The 24,699-nt window shown below is 44.5% G+C and overlaps 1 protein-coding gene across 5 annotated transcripts in view; it reads left to right on the top strand.

Annotated features, from left to right (window-relative positions):
• atp11a (ATPase phospholipid transporting 11A) overlaps nucleotides 1-24,699 on the top strand; it is a 249,630-nt gene that overhangs the window by 59,275 nt on the left and 165,656 nt on the right. For all 5 annotated transcript variants that reach the window (XM_068034156.1, XM_068034155.1, XM_068034157.1 and 2 more), the window contains exons 7-10: nucleotides 10,077-10,180; nucleotides 15,435-15,485; nucleotides 19,303-19,367; nucleotides 20,144-20,225. In XM_068034156.1, the coding sequence (XP_067890257.1) occupies nucleotides 10,077-10,180; nucleotides 15,435-15,485; nucleotides 19,303-19,367; nucleotides 20,144-20,225 (302 nt within the window). The remainder of the gene's footprint in view (nucleotides 1-10,076; nucleotides 10,181-15,434; nucleotides 15,486-19,302; nucleotides 19,368-20,143; nucleotides 20,226-24,699) is intronic.

The raw sequence follows: 24,699 nt of genomic DNA, 5'->3' as shown, positions 1-24,699 counted from the left end.
AAGAAAAAAAAACTGCTTTGGCCAAATCCTTGCAAATTCTTGACAAAAGAAGAAAGAAGGTATGGAAGAAAGTCAGTTGTCCTTTTTTTTTTACTCTGGCTTCTGGATATACGGAGACAGGCCACTGGGTTCGTTTCAAAAGCAGTCTGTTCTGGAGATGTCGAGAATTATTCTCGTAGACTTTCTAGGAGGAATGTGGCACCATGGTTTTTTTTGCCAGCACACACTTGAATCACAGGATTTTTTCCAGCTCCTCAGGAGCTATACAGCACCAGGGATTTTTTTTACCACACTGGATCCTGGCAGAATTTCTTCAAAAAGGTAGAGGAAGAGATGAGCTGGGTAGTTTCTTTTCTCCTTGGCAGGAAAACACCAACTGCCTTCAAACAGTTCATTCCGCCATGTCCAAACCCAAACAGAGAGTCGACCTCTTGACTTCCTTGACATGTGACTTCTCTGTAACCATTTTTCCCCAAGACACCAAGGGTTCTGCTGTTTTCTGAGCCCAAATCACAGGTGGCCTCCAGCAACAGGTGACTTTCATAGGAACAGGAGTAGACCATTTAGCCTATCGAGCCTGTTCTGCCATTCAATACGATCATGGCTGATCATCCACTTCAATGCCTGTTTCCCACGTTACCCTCATATCCCCATATGTCGTTTGTATTTAGAAATCTGTCAATCCCTGCTTTAAACGTACTCAATAACTGAGCTTCCACAGCCCTCTAGGACAGAGAATTCCAAAGATTCACAACCCTCTGAGTAAAAAAATTTCTCCTCACCTCTGCCCTAAGTGGATTCCCCCTTATTTTGAAATTGTGTCCCCTGGTTCTAGACTCCCTAACCAGGGGAAACATCTTAACTGCAACTGCCCTGTCTATCCCTTTACGTATTTTGTAGGTTTCAAACTCTAGAGAATACAGGCCCAGTTTCCCCAGTCCTTTCCTAGGATAGGTGTAGAGATCAGGGAGGGGGATTGTGATATACTTGAACATATTAGCATTGAAAGGGAGGAAATATTAGCTGTTTTAGCGGGCTTAACAGTGGATAAATCCTCAGGCCCAGATGAGATGTATCCCAAGCTGTTAAGTGAGGCAAGGGAGGAGATAGCAGGGGCTTTGACACAAATTTTCAAATCCTCTCTGGCCACAGAAGAGGTACCAGAGGACTGGAGGACAGCGAATGTGGTCCCATTATTCAAGAAGGGTAGTAGGGATAAACCAGGTAATTACAGGCCGGTGGGTCTAACATCAGTGGTTGGGAAAATATTGGCAAAAATTCTGAGGGACAGGATTAATCTCCACTTGGAGAGGCAGGGATTAATCAGCGATAGTCAGCATGGCTTTGTCAGGGGGATATCGTGTCTAACTAACGATTGAATTTTTCGAGGAGGTGACTAGATGTGTAGTTTAGAGATACAGCACTGAAACAGGTCCTTCGGCCCACCGAGTCTGTGCCGACCATCAACCACCCATTTATACTAATCCTACACTAATTCCATACTCCTACCACATTCCCACCTGTCCCCATATATTTCTCTACCACCTACCTATACTAGGGGCAATTGCTAATGGCCAATTTACCTATCAACCTGCAAGTCTTTTGGCATGTGGGAGGTAACCGGAGCACCCGGAGGATCCCACGCAGACACAGGGAGAACTTGCAAACTCCACACAGGCAGTACCCAGAATTGAACCCGGGTCGCTGGAGCTGTGAGGCTGCGATGCTAACCACTGCGCCACAGTGCCGCCCATGTGTAGATGAGGGTAAAGCAGTAGATGTAGTATACATGGATTTCAGTAAGGCTTTTGATAAGGTCCCGCATGGGAGATTGGTTAAGAAGGTAAGAGTCCATGGGATCCAGGGCAATTTGGCAAATTGGATCCAAAATTGGCTTAGTGGCAGGAGGCAGAGGGTAATGGTCAAGGGCTGCTTTTGCGCGTGGAAGCCTGTGACCAGTGGTGTACCACTGGGATCGGTGCTGGGACCCTTGCTGTTTGTAGTGTACATTAATGATTTAGACGTGAATATAGGAGGTATGATCAGCAAGTTCGTAGATGACACAAAAATTGGTGGTGTTGTAAATAGTGAGGAGGAAATCCTTAGATTCCAGGGAGATATAGATGGGCTGGTAAGATGGGCGGAGCAGTGGCAAATGGAATTTAATCCTGAAAAGTGTGAGGTAATGCATTTTTGGAGGAATAACAAGGCAAGGGAATACACAATGGATGGTAGGACCCGGGGAAGTACAGAAAGTCAGAAGGACCTTGGTGTACTTGTCCATAGATCACTGAAGGCAGCAGCACAGGTAAATAACGTGGTTAGGAAGGCATATGGGATGCTTGCCTTTATTAGCCGAGGCATAGAATATAAGAGCAGGGAGTTTATGATGGAGCTATATAAATTGCTAGTTAGGCCACAGCTGGAGTACTAAGTACAGTTCTAGTCACCATACTATAGGAAGGATGTGATTGCACTGGAGAGAGTGCAGAGGAGATTCACCAGTATGTTGCCTGGGCTGGAGCATTTCAGCAATGAAAAGAGACTGAAAAGGCTAGGGTTGTTTTCCTTCGAGCAGAGAAGGCTGAGGGGGGACATGATTGAGGTGTATAAGATTATGAGGGGCATTGATAGGTTAGATAGGAAGAAACTTTTTCCCTTAGCTGAGGGGTCAGGAACCAGAGGGCATAGATTTAGTGTAAGGGGTGGGAGGTTTAGGGGGGATTTGAGGAAACATTTTTTCACCCAGTGGGTGGTTGGAATCTGGAACGCACTGCCTGAAGAGGTGGTGGAGGCAGGAACCCTCACAACATTAAAGAAGTATTTAGATGAGCACTTGAAACGCCATAGCATACAAAGCTATGGGCCGTGCAGGAATATAGGATTAGAATAGTTGGGTGCTGTATGGCCGGCACAGACACAATGGGCCGAAGGGCCTGTTTCTGTGCTGTATGACTCTATGACAGTCCCGCTATCCCGAGAACAAGTCTGGTGAATCTTCGTTGCACTCCCTCTATGGCAATAATATCCTTCCTAAGGTAAGGCGACCAAAACTGCACACAGTACTCCAGGTGCGGCCGAACACAAGTCTATACAATTGAAGCAAGACTTCACTACTCCTGTGCTCAAATCATTTTGCGATAAAGGCTAACATACCAGTAGCCTTCTTAATTGCTTGCTGCACCTGCATGTTGGCTGTCAGTGACTTATTGACAAGGACACCCAGATCCCTTTGTTTCTCTACACTTTCTAATCTCTTAGCATTTAGGAAATACTCTGTGCATCTATTCCTCCTACCAAAGTGGATAACCTCACATTTTTCCACATTATATTCCATCTGTGTCGTTCTTGCCCACTCACGAAGTCTTTCCAAATCCCCTTGAAGCTGCTTTGCATCTTCCTCGCAACACGCATTCCCACCTAGTTTTGTGTCATCTCTTTTTTGGCCTCCTTATCTCGAGAGACAATGGGTAAGCGCTTGGAGGTGGTCAGTGGTGTGTGGAGCAGCGCCTGGAGTGGCTATAAAGGCCAATTCTAGAGTGACAGGCTCTTCCACAGGTGCTGCAGAAAAATTTGTTTGTCGGGGCTGTTACACAGTTGGCTCTCCCCTTGCGCTTTTGTCTTTTTTCCTGCCAACTGCTAAGTCTCTTCAACTCGCCACACTTTAGCCCCGCCTTTATGACTGCCCGCCAGCTCTGGCGAACGCTGGCAACTGACTCCCACGACTTGTGATCAATGTCACAGGACTTCATGTCACGTTTGCAGACGTCTTTGAAGCGGAGACATGGATGGCCGGTGGGTCTGATACCAGTGGCGAGCTCGCTGTCCAATGTGTCTTTGGGGATCCTGCCATCTTCCATGTGGCTCACATGGCCAAGCCATCTCAAGCGCCGCTGACTCAGTGTGTATAAGCTGGGGATGTTGGCCGCCTCGAGGACTTCTGTGTTGGAGATACGGTCCTGCCACCTGATGCCAAGTATTCTCCGGAGGCAGCGAAGATGGAATGAATTGAGACGTCGCTCTTGGCTGACATACGTTGTCTAGGCCTCGCTGCCATAGAGCAAGGTACTGAGGACACAGGCTTGATACACTCGGACTTTTGTGTTCCGTGTCAGTGCGCCATTTTCCCACACTCTCTTGGCCAGTCTGGACATAGCAGTGGAAGCCTTTTCCATGCGCTTGTTGATTTCTGCATTTAGAGACAGGTTACTGGTGATAGTTGAGCCTAGGTAGGTAAACTCTTGAACCACTTCCAGAGCGTAGTCGCCAATATTGATGGATGGAGCATTTCTGACGTCCTGCCCCATGATGTTCGTTTTCTTGAGGCTGATGGTTAGGCCAAATTCATTGCAGGCAGCCGCAAACCTGTCGATGAGACTCTGCAGGCACTCTTCAGTGTGAGATGTTAAAGCAGCATCGTCAGCAAAGAGGAGTTCCCTGATGAGGACTTTCCGTACTTTGGACTTCCCACCTAGTTTTGTGTCATCTGCGAAGTGAGAAATACTACATTTGGTCCCCCCATCCAAATCATTGATATATATTGTGAACAGCTGGGGCCCAAGCACTGATCCTTGCGGTACCTCACTAGTCACAGCCTGTCAATGCGAGAGTGACCCGTTTATTCCTACTCTCCTTTTTCTGCCTGTTAACCAATCCTTAATCCATGCTAGTATATTACCTCCTATCCCATGTGCTTTAATTTTGCTAACCAACCTCCTGTGGGGGACTTTATCAAAGACCTTCTGAAAATCCAAATATACCATGTCCACCGACTCCCCTTAATCAATTCTGTTAGTAACATCCTCAAAAAACTCCAACAGGTTTGTCAAACATGATTTCCTGTTCATAAATCCATGTTGACTATACCCAGTCAGATCATTATTATTCAAGTGTCCATTTATCACATCCTTTAGAATAGATTCTGGCATTTTCCCAATGACTGATGTAAGGCTAACAGGTCTGTAATTCCCTGTTTTCTCTCTCTTTACCTTAAATTGTCGGGTGACATTTGCGACCTTCCAATTTGCAGGAACCACTCCAGAATCAATAGAATTTTGGAAGATGATCACCAATGTATCCACTATCTCGAAAGCTACCTCTTTCAACACTCTGGGATGTGGAATATCAGGTCCTGGACTTATCAATCTTCAGCCCCATTAATTTCTCCATTATCTTTATGATTTCCTTTGTTCAAATTTAATACCCTGGCTTCAGATTGAACTACCTCACTTTCAAGCATAATGTAAAATTCCATCATATTATGGTCAATCATCCCTAAAGGTTCTTTTATAACAAGATTATTAGTTAGCCCTTTCTCATTACATAATATTAGATCTAAACTAACCTGTTCTCTAGTCGGTTCCTCAACATACTGCTCTAGAAAACCATCCTTAACACAACATAGACCCGTGCTCATTAGGTTTACCCAATCTATACGTAGATTGAACTCCCCCATGATTACTGTATTACCCATGCTACATGCTTCTCTAATCTCCTGATTAATACCATGTCCCACACTACCACTACTGTTTGGTAGCCTATAACAACTCCTATCAATGTTTGCTGCTCCTTGCCATTTCTTAGCTCCACCCAAACAGATTCCACATTTTGTTCTTCTCATTTGAGATCCTCCCTTACTGATCCCATCCCCTATTATCAGCACAACACCACCGCCTTTTCCTTTTTGCCTGTCCTTCCTAAATGTCGAATATCCTTGAATATTCAGTTCCCAGTCTTGGTCACCCTATAGTCACATTTCTGTTATGGCAATTAGATCATACCCATTTACCTCTATTTGGGCGTTTAAGTCAAACAAAATCTTGTCCTGTTGGTGAACTTGGTTTAAAAAAAAACACATCTGTGATATCTTTTCAGTTTTAACACCAGTCCTCAAAAAATAAAATATTAAAAATAATGGAAGCACTTTCATAACATTTATGACACATACAAGTATTCTTTACCTGCGGTGAGGGTTTCTGCCTCCACCACCCTTTCTAATCCCCTCTAATATTTCTGCCAATTACTTCAAATCTATATCCCCTCGTTATTGACCTCTCTGCAAAGGGAATTAGAGTAGATAGGAAGCATCTATCTAGTCTGCTCATAATTGTAAACACCTCGATTAAATCTCCCCTCAGCCTCCTCTGTTCCAAAAAAAAAACAACCCCAGCTTATCCAGTCTTTCCTCTTTGTTAAAATTCTTCAGTATGGCAACACTGTCATAAATCTGCCATATATCCTCTCTAATGCAATCACACCTTTGCTATAATGTGCTTAGCAGAGCTGTATACAGCTCTTCAGCTGTGGTCTAACTAGTATCTTATACAGTTATGGCATAACCTCCCTGCTCTTGTATCCTTAGCCTCGGTTATTAAAGGAAAGTTTCCCGTATATCTTAACCACCTTATCTACAGGTCCTGCTACCTTCAGGGATCTATAAACATACACTGCGAGGTCCCTCTGCTCCTGTACACTTAGTATCCTACCATTTATTGTGCATTCTCTTGCGATGTTTGCCCTATCCAAATACATTCCCTCATACTCCTCCAGATTGAATTTGCCACTTCTCTGCCCACCTGACCAGTCCCTTGATATCTTCCTGCAAACTATAGCTTTCTTACTCACTATTAACCACATGGCCAATTTTTTTTTCATCATCTGCAACTTTCTTAATCATGTCACCTATATTTAAGTATAAATCATTGATACATACCATGAGAAGCAAGGGACCCAGTCCTGAGCCCTGCAGAACCCCACTGGAAACAGCCTTTCCGTCACAAAAACCCATTGACCTTGTGTTTCTTGCCACTGAGTCAATTTTGGATCCAGCTTGCCACTTGGAATTCTATGGGCTCTTTTCTGGCAAGTCTACCATGTGGGTCCTTGTCAAAAGCCTTGCGAAAATCCATGTAGACAACATGAAAGGTGCTACCCTCATCAATCCTCTTTGTTTATGTCCTTAAAAAAATCAATTAAGTTAGGCATATACAACCTTCCCTCAACAAATCCATGCTGACTGAATAATCTGTGCCTTTCTAAATGAAGATTTATCCTCTCCCTCAGAATTTACAATAATTTGCCCACCACTGAGGTTCGGCTGACTGACCTGTAATTACTCAGTCATTCCCTTCCTCCCTTTTTAAACAACAGTAGAACATTAGCAGTCCTCTGGCACCAGAGGATTGGAAAATGGTGGTCAGAGCCTCTGCTATTTCCTCCCTTGCTTCTCGCAAAGATGCGTGTTACGAACAGGTAGATATTTTTTTTTTCTCTGAACAACTTTTCCTGTTTTCCCAACCACCTGTCTATAAATAGATTAGTAATTGAATTTCTTACCCTCCCTTAAACCCTAACAATATATGACCGCAACAACAACATGGTTGTTAAAGTTAAAACAAAGAAGTAGGGTTTATTAATATACCCTTAAACTTGGGAAGGGATTTAACTTCGCCATGCATGCTTACAAACACTCAGGGAAAGGTTAAAGGCAGAAGAAGGCAAAGACATATACTAAATAGAAAGTTATCTTAACTACTAGCTAACATGGCTTTCAGTAAAAACTACAGTCCTTTTAAAATAACACAAAAAGTCCAAAATGGAGGTCACTGACTGGAAATGCTGGGTAGGGGAAGGAGTCACTGAGAAAACCTCTTCTCTGACAATTTCTTTTGCTTCTGGCACTCTCGGATATAACTGGAGGCAGCTAGATTACTGAAGTCACCTTCTTTTGGACAGAGAGGAAACTGGTAGAAATCAGACTTTCCTGTGGTTTCTGCAGCTTGTCTTCTTGTTAATTTTTCTGGCTGGAATCTTTTCTAATTGTGGCATCTTTTTAATTTTTCTTGTTGAAAAGGCATTAGAAGTCGATGCAGCTTCAGGCAGGCTATGGCTTCTTCTAGGCAGGTGTCTCTTCTGAACTCAATATTTCGTCAACTGCTACAGTTTCAAATTCAGCAGGCTGAAAAAGGTGGTATCTTGGTCAAGCTGTACCACATGATCTCCCTCCTCCATTTTAACAAGTGGAACAGAAAAGTAAGACTCAAAACATGCTGTATAAAATGGCAGTTGACATTCCTACTCAAATGCACAAAACACAATTTACAGGTGGTACGCATCTATTCGTGACTTGCTAAACACCTTACTATTTCACCCCTCACTATGTTTATCCGATCCAATATTACACGCTCCTCCTCCTTAACTATAACGTTTGCATTTCCCCCTCTTTGGTGAAAACAGATGCAAAGTATTCACTAAGAACCACGCCCACATTTTCCGCTTCCACACACAAGTTATCTCTTTGGTGTCTCATTGGCCCTGCTCTTTTTCCTTAGTTATCCTCTTGCACTTTATGCATTTATAAAACATCTTTGGGTTTTCCTTGATTTTTCTTGCCAATATTTTTTCATGCCCTCTCTGCTTCTTGCCTGCACTTTCTACACTCCTTGAGGCTTTCTGCAGTATTGAGCTCTCTCTATCAGACATAAGCTTCCCTTTTTTGCCTTATCCTACTCTGTATACTCTTTGGCATCAATGTAAAATTATAAAATGCAAACTTTTTTTCAACAGTGGTATATGTCTTTGTCAATTTTCTGAGAACTAAATAAGGAAACTTATATTTGGACTGGCTGGATTTCAGACCAAGCTGCAGCATTTTATTTCTTTAAATGTCATTAATGTATGACTTTGGCTCATTATCTGTCCCATTTTGATGCTTGAAGTATTTTACATTCTGGTCTAAGAGCAGAAAATCTTTTTTGATGTTGTCTTTTAAAGTTTCAGATTAGAATTGTTAACAAATGTGTAACCAGAAATACTTGTAATGTTAACTAGTGTGTGTAGCTGGGCGGCACAGTGGCGCAGTGGTTAGCACCGCAGCCTCACAGCTCCAGCGACCTGTGTTCAATTCTGGGTTCTGCCTGTGCGGAGTCTCCCTGTGACCGTGTGGGTTTTTGCCGGGTGCTCCGGTTTCCTCCCACAGCCAAAGACTTGCAGCTGATAGGTAAATTGGCCATTATAAATTTAGGTAGGTGATAGGGGAATTGAGGGAAGTTGGGGATGTGGTAGGAATATGGGATTAATGTAGGATTAGTATAAATGGGTGGTTGATGGTCGGCTCAGACTCTGTGGGCCTGTAAATAAATAAAATAAATAAATATTTTGTACAAAGAGCTCTCGATTTGCCTTCTGATCATGCATCATTGAAACCATATGAAAAGATGGTAACTTTTTAAAGTTGCGTTTCACTGATTTCCCCATAAAGATTCCCCACAGTTTGTGTCTGTTCAGCTAATAATGCAAGTTCTGTGCTAGTGACTTAATGTGCAGCAACATAGTTGAGGAAGATGCTGGATGGGATTTATGCCTCAGGCAGCTTTGGATGTCAGAGGACAGATGTTTTTATTCGTTTCATGGGATGTGGACGTCACTGGCAAGGCCAGCATTTGTTTCCCATCCTGAATTGCTTCTCTTGAGTTGGTGGTGGTGAGCCGCCACCTTGAACTGCTACAGTTCACGTGGTGCGGATACACCCACAGTGCTGTTAGGAGGGGAGTTCCAGGATTTTGATCCAGTAACAGTGAAGGAACGGCGATATAGTTCCAAGGCAGGTTGGTGTGTGGCTTGGAGGGGACCTTGCAGGTTGTGATGTTCCCATGAATCTGCTACCCTTGCCCTTCTAGGTGGTAGAGGTCGCAGGTTTGGAAGATGCTTTTGAAGGAGGTGTGGTGAGGTGCTGCAGTACATCTTGTAGTTAGTACACACTTCTGTTACTGTACGTCGGTGGTGGAGGGAGTGTGTGTTTAAGGTGGTGGATGAGGTGTCGATCAAGCGGGATGCTTTATCCTGGATGGTGTCTAACTTCTTGAGTGTTGTTGGAGCTGCACTCATCCAGGCAAGTCTAGAGTATTCCATCTTTCTCCTGACTTGTGCTGTGTAGATGGTGGACAGGCTTTGGGGGTGGGGGGGTGCGTGGTCAGGAGGTGGGTTACTTGACACAGAATTCCCAGCTGCTGACTTGCTGTTGTAGCCACTGTATTCATGTGGCTGTTCCAATTTACAGATTTGCTTTCGTCCTTCAGACTTACCAAGCTGTTCAAGATACGAAAACTTTGCGAACTGAGGCAGACGTGGACACCTTGAATGCTACAATTGAATGTGAACAGCCACAGCCTGATCTTTACAAGTGAGTCTCAGCATGGATATCAAATCTTAGTGCAAAACTGCAGGCAAGGGTTGGGAGGTGTCTGTTCCTGCTGGGATCTAACTTTTTAGTATCCAGTTGTTGGGTTACTGATGGTGTTTGTGATAGTAATCTGACAACCTGGCCTTTATATTCCCAGCTGGTTAAGCAATAAAGTGCGACCCCGCTTATTGATCTCGCAGTTCACTGACTGAGCGGAGTATCTGCCAATTTTTCAAACTCAGTTTCACCTCTATTGTTACACAGACATTTTACTATATTCCGACAAGTCAAATTCCACTCTACCACCACCCCCAGCCCCACCGGCCCTTCCCACTCCCTGTAACCCTTTAATATCTCACCCAGTCTAATCCTACTCTCCTGCTCATTCCCTATCATTTTTAGTAATCCTTTTTTTCCAAGAAGCAATTGCATTTTTTTACACAAATTCTTGCAAATCGTGTTAAACCTGATTGAGCCTTTTGATGAGGTAACAGAGAGGGTTGATGAGGGCAATGCAGTTGATGTGTACATAGATTTCCAAAAGGCATTTGGTAAAGTGCCACCAAACAGACATGTCAGCAAAGTGGAAGCCCATTGAATAAAAGGCGCAGTGGCAGCATGGATATGAAGGTGGCTGAGTGAGAGGAAATAGAATAGTGGTGGACGATTACATTTTGGACTGGATGAAGGTAGACAGTGAGGTTTCCCAGGGATCAGTACTAGGACCATTGCTTTTCTTGATATAAATGATCTAGACTTGGTTATATGGGGCACAATTTCAAAATTTGCTGATGACACAAAACTTGGAAGTATTATGAACTGTGAGGAAGATAGTGATAGATTTCAAGAGGACATAGACAGCTGGTGGAATGGGCAGACACGTGACAGATGAAATTTAATGCAGGGAAGTGCAAAGTGATTCATTTTGGGAGGGAGAAAGAGGAGAGGCAAGATAAAATAAAGAGTACAATTCTAAAGGGACGGCAGGAACAGAAAGACCTGGGGTATATGTGTACAAATTGTTGAAGGTGGCAGGGTAGGTTGTGAAAGCAGTTAATACAGCATTCGCGATCCCGGGCTTTATAAATAGAGGCATAGAGTACAAAAGCATGGAAGTTATGATAAACTTGTATAAAATACTGTTTGGTCTCAACTGGAATATTGTGTCCAGTTCTGGGCACCACACTTTCGGAAGGATGTGAAGGCTTTAGAGAGGTTTTTTTTTTTTTTATTCATTCGTGGGATGTGGACATTGCTAGCTAGGCCAGCGTTTAATTGCCCATCCCTAATTGCCCTTGAGAAGGTGGTGGTGAGCTGCCTTCTTGAACTGCTACAGTCCATGCGATATAGTTCCAAGTCAGGATGGAGGGGAACTTACAGATGGTGGTGTTCCCATGCATTTACTGCCCTATCCTTCTAGGTGGTAGAGGTCGCAGGTTTGGAAGGTGCTGTCTAAGGAGTCTTGTTGCATTGCTGCTGTGCATCATGTGGATGGTACGCAATGGTACGCTACCATTGTGCGTTGGTGGTGGAGGGAGTGAATGTTTGTGGATGGGGGTCAAGCAATCCTGGATGGTGTGGAGCTTCTTGAGTGTTGTTGGAGCTGCACCCATCCAGGCAAGTGGAGAGTATTCCATCACACTCCTGACTAATGCCTTGTAGATGGTGGACAGGCTTTGGGGATTCAGGAGGTGAGTAAGTCGCCACAGGATTCCTAGCCTCTGACCTGCTCTTGCAGCCATGGTATTTATTTGGCTACTCCAGTTCAGTTTCTGGTCAGTGGTAACCCCCAGGATGATAGTGGTGGATTTAGCGATCGTAATGCCATTGAATGTCAAGGGGAGATGGTTCGATTCTCTCTTGTTGGAGTTGGTAATTGCCTGGCACTTGTGTGGTGCGAATGTTACTTGTCTCTTATCAGCCCAAGCCTGGATATTGTCCAGATCTTGCTGCATTTCTACACTGACTGCTTGAGTATCTGAGGACTCGCGAATGGTGCTGAACATTGTGCAATCATCAGCGAACATCCCCACTTCTGACCTTATGATTGAAGGAAGGTCACTAATGAAGCAGCTGAAGATGGTTGGGCCTAGGACACTACCCTGAGGAACTCCTGCAGTGATGTCCTGGAGCGGAGATGATTGACCTCCAACAACCACAGCCATCTTCCTTTGCGCTAGGTATGACTCCAACCAGCAAAGAGTTTTCCCCCTGATTCCCATTGACTCCAGTTTTGCTAGGGCTCCTTGATGCCATCCTTGGTCAAATGCTGTCTTGATTTCAAAGGCAGTCACTCTCACCTCACTTCTTGAGTTCAGCTCTTTTGTCCATGTTTGAACCAAGGTAATGAGGTTTGGAGCTGAGTGGCCCTGGAGGAACCCAAACTGAGCATCACTGAGCAGGTTATTGCTAAGCAAGTGCTGCTTAATGGGACTGTTGATGACACCTTCCATCACTTTACTGATGATTGAGAGTAGGCTGATGGGGCGGTAATTGGCCGGGTTGGACTTGTCCTGCTTTTTGTGTACAGGACATAACTGGGCAATTTCCCACGTTGCTGGGGCGGCACAGTGGCGCAGTGGTTAGCACCGCAGCCTCACAGCTCCAGGGACCCGGGTTCGATTCTGGGTACTGCCTGTGCGGAGTTTGCAAGTTCTCCCTGTGTCTGCGTGGGTTTCCTCCGGGTGCTCCGGTTTCCTCCCACATGCCAAAGACTTGCAGGTTGATAGGTTAATTGGCCATTATAAATTGCCCCTAGTATAGGTAGGTGGTAGGGAAATATATAGGGACAGGTGGGGATGTGATAGGAATATGGGATTAGTGTAGGATTAGTATAAATGGGTGGTTGATGGTCGGCACAGACTCGGTGGGCCGAAGGGCCTGTTTCAGTGCTGTATCTCTAAACTAAACTAAATGTCAGTGTTGTAGCTGTACTGGAACAGCTTGGCTATGGGCATGGAAAGTTCTGGAGCACAGGTCTTCAGTACTATTTTCAGAATGTTGTCAGGGCCCATAGCCTTTGCAATATCCAATGCCTTCAGTTGTTTCTTGATATCACCTGGTGTGAATCGAATTGGCTGAAGACTGGCATCTGCGATGCTGGGGACTTCAGGCGGAGGTCGAGATGAATCATCCCCTCGGTACATCTGGCTGAAGATTGTTGCAAATGCTTCAGCGTTATCTTTTGCATTGATGTGCCGGGCTCCCCCATTGAGGATGGGGATATTTGTGGCATCTCCTCCAGTTAGTTGTTTAATTCTCAACCACGATTCACGACTGGATGTGGCAGGACTGCAGAGCTTCGATCTGATCCGTTGGTTATGGGATTGTTTAGCTCTATCATTGCTGCTTACGCAGTTTGGCATGCAAGTAGCAGTATCTGAGTAGTTGCGAATGGTGCTGAATATTGTATTGCAGCTTCACCAGGTTGACCCCTCATTTTGAGGCATGCCTGGTGCTGCTCCTGGCATGCCCTTCTGCACTCTTCATTTGAACCAGGGTGAGTTCCGTAGCTTGTTGGTAATGGTAAAGTGGGGTATGTGCTGCGCCATGAGGTTACAGATTGTGGTTGAGTACAATTCTGCTGCTGCTGATGGCCCACAGCGCCTCATGGATGCCCAGTTTTGCATTGCTAGATCTATTCTGAATCTATCCCATTTAGCACAGTGGTAGTGCCACGCACCATGGACGGTATCCTCAATGTGAAGGCGGGATGTTGTCTCCACAAGGGTTGTGCGGTGGTCACTCCTACCAATGCTGTCATGGACAGATGCATCTGCGGCAGGTGGATTGGTGAGAATGAGGTCAAGTATGTTTTTCCCTCTTGGTTCCCTCACCACCTGCCACAAACCCAGTCCAGCAGCTATATCCTTTAGGACTCGGCCAGCTCGGTCAGTCATGAGCCATTCTTGATGCTCGACATTGAAGTCCCCCACCCAGAGTACATTCTAAGCCCTTGCCACCCTCAATGCTTCCTTCAAGTGCTGTTCAACATGGAGAAGGGTGCAGAAAAGGTTCTAAGGATGAAGGATGTTAGTTACAAGGATAGATTGGAGAAGCTGAGGCTGTTCTCTTTAGCAAAGAGAAGGTTAATGAAGGTGTTCAAAATCATGAGGGGTCTGGACAGAGTGGATAGGGAGAAACTATTTGTCGAAGGATCAAGAACCAGAGGACACCAATATCAGGTGATTGGCAAAAGAACCAATGGTGACATGAGGGTGTAGTGCAGTGAATGGATCTGGAATGCACTGTCTGAGAGTGTGGTGGTGCCAGATGCCATTGGGGCTTTCAAAAGGGAATTGGATAAGCACCTGAAGAGGGAGAAAATCTGCAGGATTATGGGTAAAGGGTGAGTGGGACTAGCTGAGTTGCTCGTGCAAAGAGCCAATGTGGACAAGATGGACTGAATGGCCTCCTTCTGTATTGTAAACCATTCTTTGATTCTAAGAATTCATGGGACGTGTGACAGAATTTTACAGTCTAACCACCTTGTGTCAAGAAATATTTTTCTCACTTCTCCGTTCTATTTGTGATCATTTTGTATTTCTATCTTCTCATTATCTGCCAACTGGCCAAATTATCCATCATTATTCATCTTATTCTGGAATCAAAGCCCCTATCAGGTCAGCCTGAACCTTGGTAGGAAAATCCCAAACAGAATTATAGAATTTTGCAGTATAGAACGAGGCGATTTGGCTCATTTTGCCAGTGCCTTTCCCTGAAAGAGCTCTCCAATTTGACTTTTTCCCAGAGTCTTTCAGATTTTGCTTTATCCACTTTTCTCTTTCAAACCTATTGTGTATTTTGCTTTAAATGTGGGATGTGATTAAATCTGAATCTCCCCAGGTCAGCCCCCACACCTCTACCCTAGCACTGCCCACCTCAGTCTTTCTGAATCCCTGTCTGATGGCTCAGGATGCTCTGTGTAAGGCGACTCTCCAAGGCCCTCCTGCCTCCTGTGAATTTCAGGGTTTTCCAGTGTAGTTGCTTCTCATTGAAACATGTTGAGGACTGAAAATATTTTGAACCTTTACTTGGCAGCATCAGTTGCCCAATGAGTCCATCAGAAAGAGGCAGCAACACATACGGCCATCCCATCTCCACTGGCTGCATCAGGAGGAGGGCATGGCAATGGGGATTGTTCTAATTCCTGCACTCCCCCGACACTGCTGGGAAATCTTTCGGAATTGGGACTCATTCTCTAACTCCCAAATCACTCTGCTAATGACAATGCTTGGGATGTTTTTACCTGCAGTTTTGTTGGCCGGATCAATATTTATCATGAGACAGAGGGACCTATTGCGCGGTAAGTGGAACTCAGTTTATTCTCCTCAAATATTTAATGTCTGTTTTAAGATCTATATTTAATATTCCTGTATAGTAATAAATTAAATAAAGAACCTGCAAAATGGCATAGGTCAATTGGGAATTCCCTCAAACTGACAAGAACAACACCCATAAGGTGCCTCGCCTCTGGTGACTTTTTTCCCCCACCCTCCCCGCATCTGAAATTAAAACGTAAGAAATAGGAGCAGGAATCAGCCAATTGACCCCTTGAGCCTGCTCCGCCATTCAGTAAGATCATCTTTTACCTCAGCTACACCTTCCTGCACTATCCCCGTATCTCATCCTTCCCTTAGTATCAAAAATCTTTTGACCTCTAGCTTGAACATATTCAATTCCAAAGGTTCACAGCCTTTTGAGTGCAAAACTTTCTCTTCATCTCAGTCCTCAATGCTTGGCCCCTTATTCTGAGACTGTGACTTGTGTTCTAGATTCCCCACCCAGGGGAAACAATCATCCAGCGTCTATTGTGTCAAGTCACTTAAGAATTTTATTTTTCCATGCAATCACCTCGCGTTCTTCTATACTCCAAGGAATATAAGCCTTATCTCCTCAATCTCTCCAGTCCTCCAGGAATCAGCCCAGTGAACCTTGATTGCACTCCCTCCAAGGCAGGTATATCCTCCCTTAGGTAAAGAGCCCAAAACTGTACACAATACTCCAGGTGTGGTCTCACCAAGGCCCTATATAATTGCAGTAAAACTTAGTTGCTCTTATAATCCAATTCCTTTGTATTAAAGGATAACTTACCATTTGCCTTCCTAATCGTTTACTGTACCAGCATGTTGACTTCTTGTGATTCATGTACAAGAGCAACCTTTCTTTCTTCTTTCTTTCTTTGGCCTCCTTATCTCGAGAGACAATGGATAAGCGCCTGGAGGTGGTCAGTGGTTTGTGAAACAGCGCCTGGAGTGGCTATAAAGGCCAATTCTAGAGTGACAGGCTCTTCCACAGGTGCTGCAGAGAAATTTGTTTGTCGGGGCTGTTACACAGTTGGCTCTCCCCTTGCGCCTCTGTCTTTTTTCCTGCCATCTACTAAGTCTCTTCGACTCGCCATAAAGGCGGAGCTAAAGAGCAACCAGATCTCTCTCAATACCAACATCTCCCAGTCTTTTTTCTATTCTGACCAAAGTGGCTAACTTCACACTTTTCCACCTTATATTCCACCTGCCATGTTCTTACCCATTCACTTAACCTCTCTAACTCCTTTTGCAGCCTCTTTGCATCCTCCTCGCAGCTTTATTTCCACCGAACTTAGTATTGTCAGCAAATTTGCTCACATTAGACTCAATGCTCTCATCTCAGTCATTTGATACAGATTGTAAATAGATGAGGCTCAAACTCGGGCCCTTACAGTATTCCACTAGTTACAGCCTGCCCTACCTGAAAATGACCTATTTATCCCTACTTTCTGCTTTCTGTTTGTTAATCCATGCTAACATATTGGCCTCAATCTCATGAGCCCTAATTTTGTGTAATAACCTGTTATGTGGCACCTTTATTTAATTTTCATGAAAAGCCCCACCTGCCAGTCCGTATAGAAATGCAGCATGACATGGACAATAGCCAGGCTTGGGCTGATAAGTGGCAAGTAACATTTGCGCCACACAAGTGCCAGGCAATGACCATCTCCAACAAGACAGAATCTAACCATCTCCCCTTGACATTCAACAGCATGACCATTGCTGAATCCCCACTATCAACATCCTAGGCGCTACCATTGACCAGAAACTGAACTAGAGTAGCCATATAAATACCGTGGCTACAAGAGCAGGTCAGAGGCTAGGAATCCTGAGGCGAGTAACTCGCCTCCTGACTCCCCAAAGCCTGTCCACCATCTACAAGGCACAAGTCAGGAGTGTGATGGAATACTCTCCACTTGCCTGGATGGGTGCAGCTCCAACAACACTCAAGAAGCTCGACACCATCCAGGACAAAGCAGCCCGCTTGATTGGCATCCCATCTACAAGATTCACTCCCTCCACCACCGACGCACAGTGGCAGCAGTGTGTACCATCTGCAAGATGCACTGCAGCAATGCACCAAGGCTCCTTAGACAGCACCTTCCAAACCCGCGACCTCTACCAACTAGAAGGACAAGGGCAGCAAGTGCACGGGAACACCACCACCTACAAGTTCCCGTCCAAGTCATACACCATCCTGACTTGGAACTATATCGCCGTTTCTTCACTGTCACTGGGTCAAAATCCTGAAACTCACTTCCCAACAGCACTGTGGGTATACCTACCCCAAATGGATTGCAGCGGTTCAAGAAGGCAGCTCACCACCACCTTCTCAAGGGCAATTAGGGATGGGCAATAAATGCTGGCCTAGCCAGCAACACTACATCCCTGAATGAATAAAAAGAAAGAATGAGGCATATTAATTTTGCCATATGACAGTTAATTTAAAATTGTTGCTGGAGTGAAGAAATGACTTGTTTTATAAGCGATCACCAGACACTTGGCTGGAAGAACATTTGCATACTAAGAGACAGTGCTTGGAGAGACAAAAGAATTGCTGTGATTTATTTAACAGAGATTGGGCTGGGCAATGGTGATCTACATCTTGTCGGGGTAAGAGACAGCCCTACACCCCCCCCCCCCCCCTCCCCCCCACCGAGAGCTTTAGAATCCACAAACACAGAAGTGGTTAAACCAGCTGATCACATGACTAACCTACTGGTCCAAGCTTTTTGAACTCCGGACAGTTAGGGGGTCAGACTGCAGATTGTAACTGAACCTGGAACAAGACAGCCTCTCTCCTGGCCGTCTATCTTTTGCTTTCTGACAAGCCTCCGGAACCACTGAAGACATGTAAACCTTGAGAGAAAAGACTCCTACTTCGAAACAAGTTAAAGTGTGCACTGGACCCCAACGAACAGCAAGACTTACCGGCAACCCGAGACTCAACATCAAACTCAAAGGACTGTAACTGCAATTCATCTACTGCCTCAAATTTTTCCCCTTTTTACTTTTCTACTTTTTCTGTCTTTATCTGTGTTTATCGCATTTGCATGTTAGTGTGGTCGCGTTGCGTATTCGTAGCCGTTAGCTGAATTGGAGTTTAAGATTAATAAACTTCCACCTTTCTTGTTTAAATCTTACAATTGGACAGCGTTGAACAAGGATTCACTGGGGGCGGGGCTAAAACACAGTGTTATTAAAAATTAAACCCTGTTTCAGTTAAAGCAGGCAAAGGCTGAGAGGGAACCCCTAGATCTTTTTCTCATCTCGTAACAGAATGCTTTTTGAAAATCTAAATATACTACATTCACTGGTTGCTCTTTATCCATCCTCTTAGTTATATCCTCCAAAAACTGTTAAAAGATTTACCAAACACTGTTTCCCTTCATAAATCCATGTTGACTCTTCCCAGTCATATTATGATTTTCTAAGTGTCCTGTTATCACCTCCTTAATAGATTCTACTAATAGTTGATCCGTCTTCCCCCAACCCCAGCCCCCCCCCACGCCCTGGCGATCCATTTGCTTGGTATTTGATCTGATTTCTTTTCACGTTCCTTCTCTCCTATCTGCAATATAGTCCCCGTCCCCACACACACTCCAAAAACCCCATCAAAGTATTGAATATAAAAGGTGTAAACTCCTTTTGCCCATTTGCTGCATAACTAATCCTCTCCAGCCTAGTTTAGCCTGTCCATACTGCTCTACAGAGCCCATCAGTGAGTGCCTATGCCTAAGAATCTGTTTACAGTCATCTTAAAAATTGCAATTGTTTATGAATTTATTGCCTCAATAGTTCTTAACTTTATTACAGGCCTTTGGGATCAGAGAATGTGCTGCTGAGGGGGGCAACGCTAAAAAATACCCAGAACATTTATGGTAACGATCCTGTTTGCATTATCCACTCTGTGTGTGTGTGTGTGTGTGTGTGTGTGTGTGTGTGTGTGTGTGTGTGTGTGTGTGTGTGTGTGTGTGTGTGTGTGTGTGTGTGTTTGCTCTGTCTGTCTCCATTCGCACTGTGTGTGTCTGGCTCTGTTCGGTGTGTGTGTAGTACACCGTCACACTCTGGCACAGTAAAATGTCGCAAGCGGTGTTTTGGGTGAATACAATTTTCGGTTTGTGCTAATCAAATTAAATGTGACTAAATTGCATTTGAAGCTGCTCCAGGTCAGTTTGCTTGTGTGCCTGTGTCTTTACAATGTACAAAGTCAGACCTCATGATTCTTCAGTTATAGGGCTGAAAAAGTGCAGTTGCAGTAAAATCTGAAGATCTTGTTGGAAATATTTGCTGCTTTACACATTTACTCATCCCATAGCTGGTATGTGTTTGTACTGATTTTGTACGATACAGTATTTGTACCAATGAACTAGTTAGTGACATGAGGTTTATCATTGGGTTCACATGTTCTTGGTTGATTGGTATTCTAGTTTCCTTTGTAACATTGTCATAAACTGCCTGTTGGGATTTGAAACAATGTTTGTGCGACTTAAATTAATTACAGGTTATTGGATTAAGTTCGAACTATGTTCAAAGTCTGATACAGTAGTTGCTGGTATTAATTCTCTGCTAATTATGATTTTGATCTGTTTGAATTTGTGTGATGTTTCCTGTCACTGTTGCTGCTTTCCTCCCATATTGTTTGCTTGTGTTTCAGGTGTGGCAATATATACTGGAATGGAAACCAAGATGGCATTGAATTACCAATCCAAATCACAGAAACGCTCAGCTGTAGAAAAGTAAGGCTGTGTCTTTCCCTTGCTTTGTTGCTCACACATTGTGTGACACTGAAACTAATACAAATTTGCCCGCAGTGCTGTAAGGACACTCTTTTTAGTATTTCACTTGTTTGAAATGATCTTTCTCCAGTACGTAATTTATTTGGCTCATATAATTACATATTTGGAAGGCCAAAGCTGTTGTCTTTGGTCCCTGCCACACTCCGTCCTGTAGCCACTGACTCCATCCCTCTCCCTGGCCACTGTCTGAGGCTGAACCAGACTGTTGGCAACCTTGGCGTTCTATTGGACTCCGAGCTGAGCTCCCCACCCCATATCCTCTTGGTAACTAAGACCGCCTACCTCGGTAACATCCCCTGTCTCTGCCCCTGCCTCAGCTCATTTGCTGCTGAAATCTTCATCTATGCCATAATTATCTCCTGACTCTAATATTCTAATTAAATGAATACTTTGCATCTGTCTTTACCAAGGAACAAGATGCAACCCAGGCAACGTTAAGAGGATCTAGGTCAAACACTAGAGGGGTTTAAAATTGATAAACAGGAAGCATTAGATAAGCTGTCTGTACTTAAAGTGGATAAAGCACCAGGACCAGATGAGATGCATCCAAGGATAGTGAGGGAAGTGAGGGTGGAAATCCCAGAGGCACTGGCCATAATTTTTCAGTCTTCTTTAGACTCAGGGGTGGTGCCAGAGGACTAGAGAGTTGCAAACGATACACCCTTCTTCAAAAAAGGGTGTAAAGATAAGCTCAGCAACTACAGGCCGGTCAGTTTAACTTCAGTAGTGGGAAAAAATAATTCGTGACAAAATCAATAGTCACATGGACAAATGCGAGTTAATTAAAGAAAGCCAGCATGGATTCCATAAAGGAAAATCATGTTTAACTAACTTCCTGGAATTCTTTGAGGAGGTAACAGAGAGTGTTGATGTGGTGCACATGGACGTTCAAAAGGCATTTGAAATTGTGCCACACAACAGACTTGTGAGCAAACTTGTAACTCATAGAATAAAAGGGACCGGAGCAACATGGATACGAAATTGGCTGAGTGACAGGAAACAGAGTAGTGGTTCGTGTTTTTCGGGCTGGAGGAAGGTTTGCAGTGGAGTTCCCTAGAGATCAGTGTTGGGACCCTTGCTTTTCCTGATATATATTAGTGATCTAGACTTTGTGCACAGGGCACAATATCAAAGTTTGCAGATGATATTGTCATGCTAGGCCCCCACCTGCCAAGAATGAGGCACATTAATTTTGTCATGAACATTGATTTTAAACTATTACTGGAGTGAAGAAAGGACTTGTTAAACAGATCAGCCGTGGCTGGAAAAGATATTTGCCTATTTACAGACAGTGTTTGGAAGGACAAAGCAGCCATTCCCTGACACATTCAACCCACAGTGGACTTTTGATCACGAAACGTTGAAGGTGGGGGAGATCGCATTCCAGGTTGACTGCTAAGATGGCCGAATACACAAACGGACATGATCTAACCTGCTGGGCAACTTGAATTTTTTGAATTTGTACAAACCATTTGGGAAGAAAGTTTCTTGCTCCTGGACTAAGAAGATCTCCCTCCTGTCTGTTCCCATCTCCCCAATCCACTAAAGACACATGAACCCCAAGAGAGAAAAGTCTCCTACAGCGAATAAGGTTTAATAAGAATACTGGGACCTGATGAAAAGCAAAATCTACCTACAATCAAAGACTCTATATTGAGCTTGAAGAACCATAGAACAACTCTTCAAATATTGCCTCGACCCTTTCCACTTTATTTTTCTTCTGCTCTTTTCTGTCTCTATTTGCATGTGTGTATCGCATATGCGTGCTAGCGTGGGGCGCGGTGTGTATCCGTAGGCGTTAACTAAATTAGAGTTTAAGTTTAATAAATTTCAACTTTTCTTTAAAACTAAGAAAGCCTTTTTGTGCTGGTTTCATTGCCTTATAATTGGAAGGCGGTGAACAAGGATTCACCAAAGGGGAGCTAAAAACATCGTGTCTTTAAAATTAAACCCTGTTACAGTAAGACCAGGTGAAGGCTGAAAGGGAACCCTAGACCTCTTTCTCACTTGGTCATAACAGAAATTCGGGTGCTAGCATCTGGAATTGACCCACAGACAAACGAGAAATTGGAAGTGGGAAGCCAAATTGTTGCCAATCAAAAAAGAGCAACATTTCCATACAGGTTTTCTTGTGGTTGTGTGTGCTTGAATACTAACAATTCTACAACTGAAGCTGGTAGCTCTCTAAGCCAGGATGAAGTAACTTGAGATAAGTTAAAAGCGCTGTCTATGGAGGAGTTGAGGAAAATGGCTGAGCAGTGTGGGATCACTGTACATGGTAAGACTAGGAAGTCTGAACTACTAGGCTAGTGTCCAACCATTTTTCCCTTGAATCTGAAGAAGCAGAAACAGGGTTAGAAGTCGATCCCAACAGGGTATTGCTTGCAAAGCTACAACTGGAACAGAGGAAACTTGAATTTGAGGAGAGGGCGAGAGAAAGTATATTCTGGAACAAATGCGAAGAGAGAGCCTTGAAGCGGCTTGTAACCCCAGTGAAAGCATGGCCAATATGGAGGAGCATAATTCAGGGCTGGGTACAAAATTGTTAAAACTAGCTCAACTAATTCCAAAATTCAATGAAGAAGATGTAGAAGATTTTTTGTGTCCTTTGAAAAACTGGCAAGGCAGCTAAAATGGCCAGCTGAAACCTGGCCTCTTTTACTACAAAGCAAGCTAACTGGAAAAGCCTATGAGGGTTATTCTCTGTTGGTAGATGAGTTCATTGAATTATGAACTGAGCAAAAATGCTATCCACTGAGCAAAAATGCTATCCTCAGGGCATATGAGTTAGTACCCGAAGCCTATTGTCAAAAGTTTAGAACCCTTAAGAGGCAAGCTAATCAAACTTATCTGGATTTTGAAAGAAGTAAGTAGCTGGCTTTTGACCAGTGGTGGAGGGCTCTTAAAGGACATCTCAGCTATGAGAATCTCAGAGAAGTAATTCTGTTAGAGGAATTTAAACAATCTCTCCCACTCTCCATCAAGACCCATGTAGAGGAGCAGCGGCTTCAGGGAGCCCGGCAAGTGGTCGTCCTGGCTGATGAGTTTGCTTTAATTTCTAAGTTGGCTTCCCAGGGAAAATCTTTCCTAATCACCCCCACAAATCCGAAAAGGACAAAGGGTGGGAAGGTGATCTCCGCCCAGGCAGTCCTGGGAGAGAAAGGAAAGCAGGAGACCCAGGGATCCCTCCTCTAGCCAAAAAGGAAGGTGCTGTGAGCAAGAGTGAGACCTGGAGAGCTCTGTGCTTCCATTGTAATAAAGCAGGGCATTTAAGAGCTGACTGCTGGAAACTAAAGGGAAAACCTGTAGGGTTAATCAGGGCACACCCACTCAGTGAAGAAGAGAACCTGATGGACAGCACAGCAGAACAAGCTATGGCTTTCACTGCAGTAAGAGTGAGACCCAGGAAGTCTACTGTGCAAGTGCAGGAAAATTTAATAGGGTTTCTGAGGGTTATGAGGGTTTTGTGTCTGAAGGGAGAGTAACCCCAGACCCCTCGAGTGGGGCAAGCAAGCCATAGTGATTCCCAGGGACACTGGCCACTAGATCCCTTTTACTGGGAAAAGGCCGGACCTTTCCCCCAGAGAGTGTAGTGAACACCAAAATGGTGGTGAATGGTATTGGAGGGCAGTGTATGACTGTACCTGTACACCGAATGCCCCTGGAGTGCGACTTAGTTTCGGGACTGGTGACCATAGGGACTGCCCCTAGTTTGCCTGTGAACGAGGTTAACCTCCTAGGTAATGATCTGGCGGAAGAAAGGTGGTAGCCCCCCCCACCCCCAGCAGTGAAAGAAAGACCGCAGGAGCTGAGAGAGACAGGGCAGTGGCGGGAGACGGACCCCCATAGATTCCCTGAATGTGCAGTGGATCAGGCCATGATCAAACCAGCTCCCCCAGAGGAGACTGCATTGGCACTGTAGGCAGATGACCATGTGATCTGCCTTTCCAAGACTTTCATTGGAAAGTTAGGAGACCCAGGGAATTAATTAAATGGATTTTCCCTAGCTGAGGCTCAGTGAGCCGACCCAGTATTGCGAAAGTTAGCACAGGCTGCCCAGTCTGAAAGTAGCAGAGGGAGTCCCTATTGCTACTATTTAAAGAATGAGGTACTGATGAGGAAATGCAGTTCTCCTCACAGACCTGAGAGCAAGAAGTGGGCAGTAGTTCACCAATTAGTGGTGCCACAGAGGTACCAGAGAGAAGTATTAAGAAGGGCCCACGAGACTACAGTGGCTGTACATGCCGGTATAGGAAAGACCAAAGCCCGCGTAAGATAGCAGTTTGACTGGCCAAAGCTCCACAGAGATGTGGTGGAGTACTGCAGGAGTTGCCACATGTGCCAGGTTGAGGGGAAACCCCAACCTACAGTGAAACCTGCACCCCTAATGTGTTAGGAGGACCCTCCAGCAGAG

Source organism: Heterodontus francisci, chromosome 6, assembly GCF_036365525.1.
Source record: "Heterodontus francisci isolate sHetFra1 chromosome 6, sHetFra1.hap1, whole genome shotgun sequence".
Lineage (NCBI taxonomy): Eukaryota > Metazoa > Chordata > Chondrichthyes > Heterodontiformes > Heterodontidae > Heterodontus > Heterodontus francisci.
The sequence above is the reverse complement of the archived record's forward strand: the minus strand, read 5'-3'. Positions and strand labels throughout refer to the sequence as shown.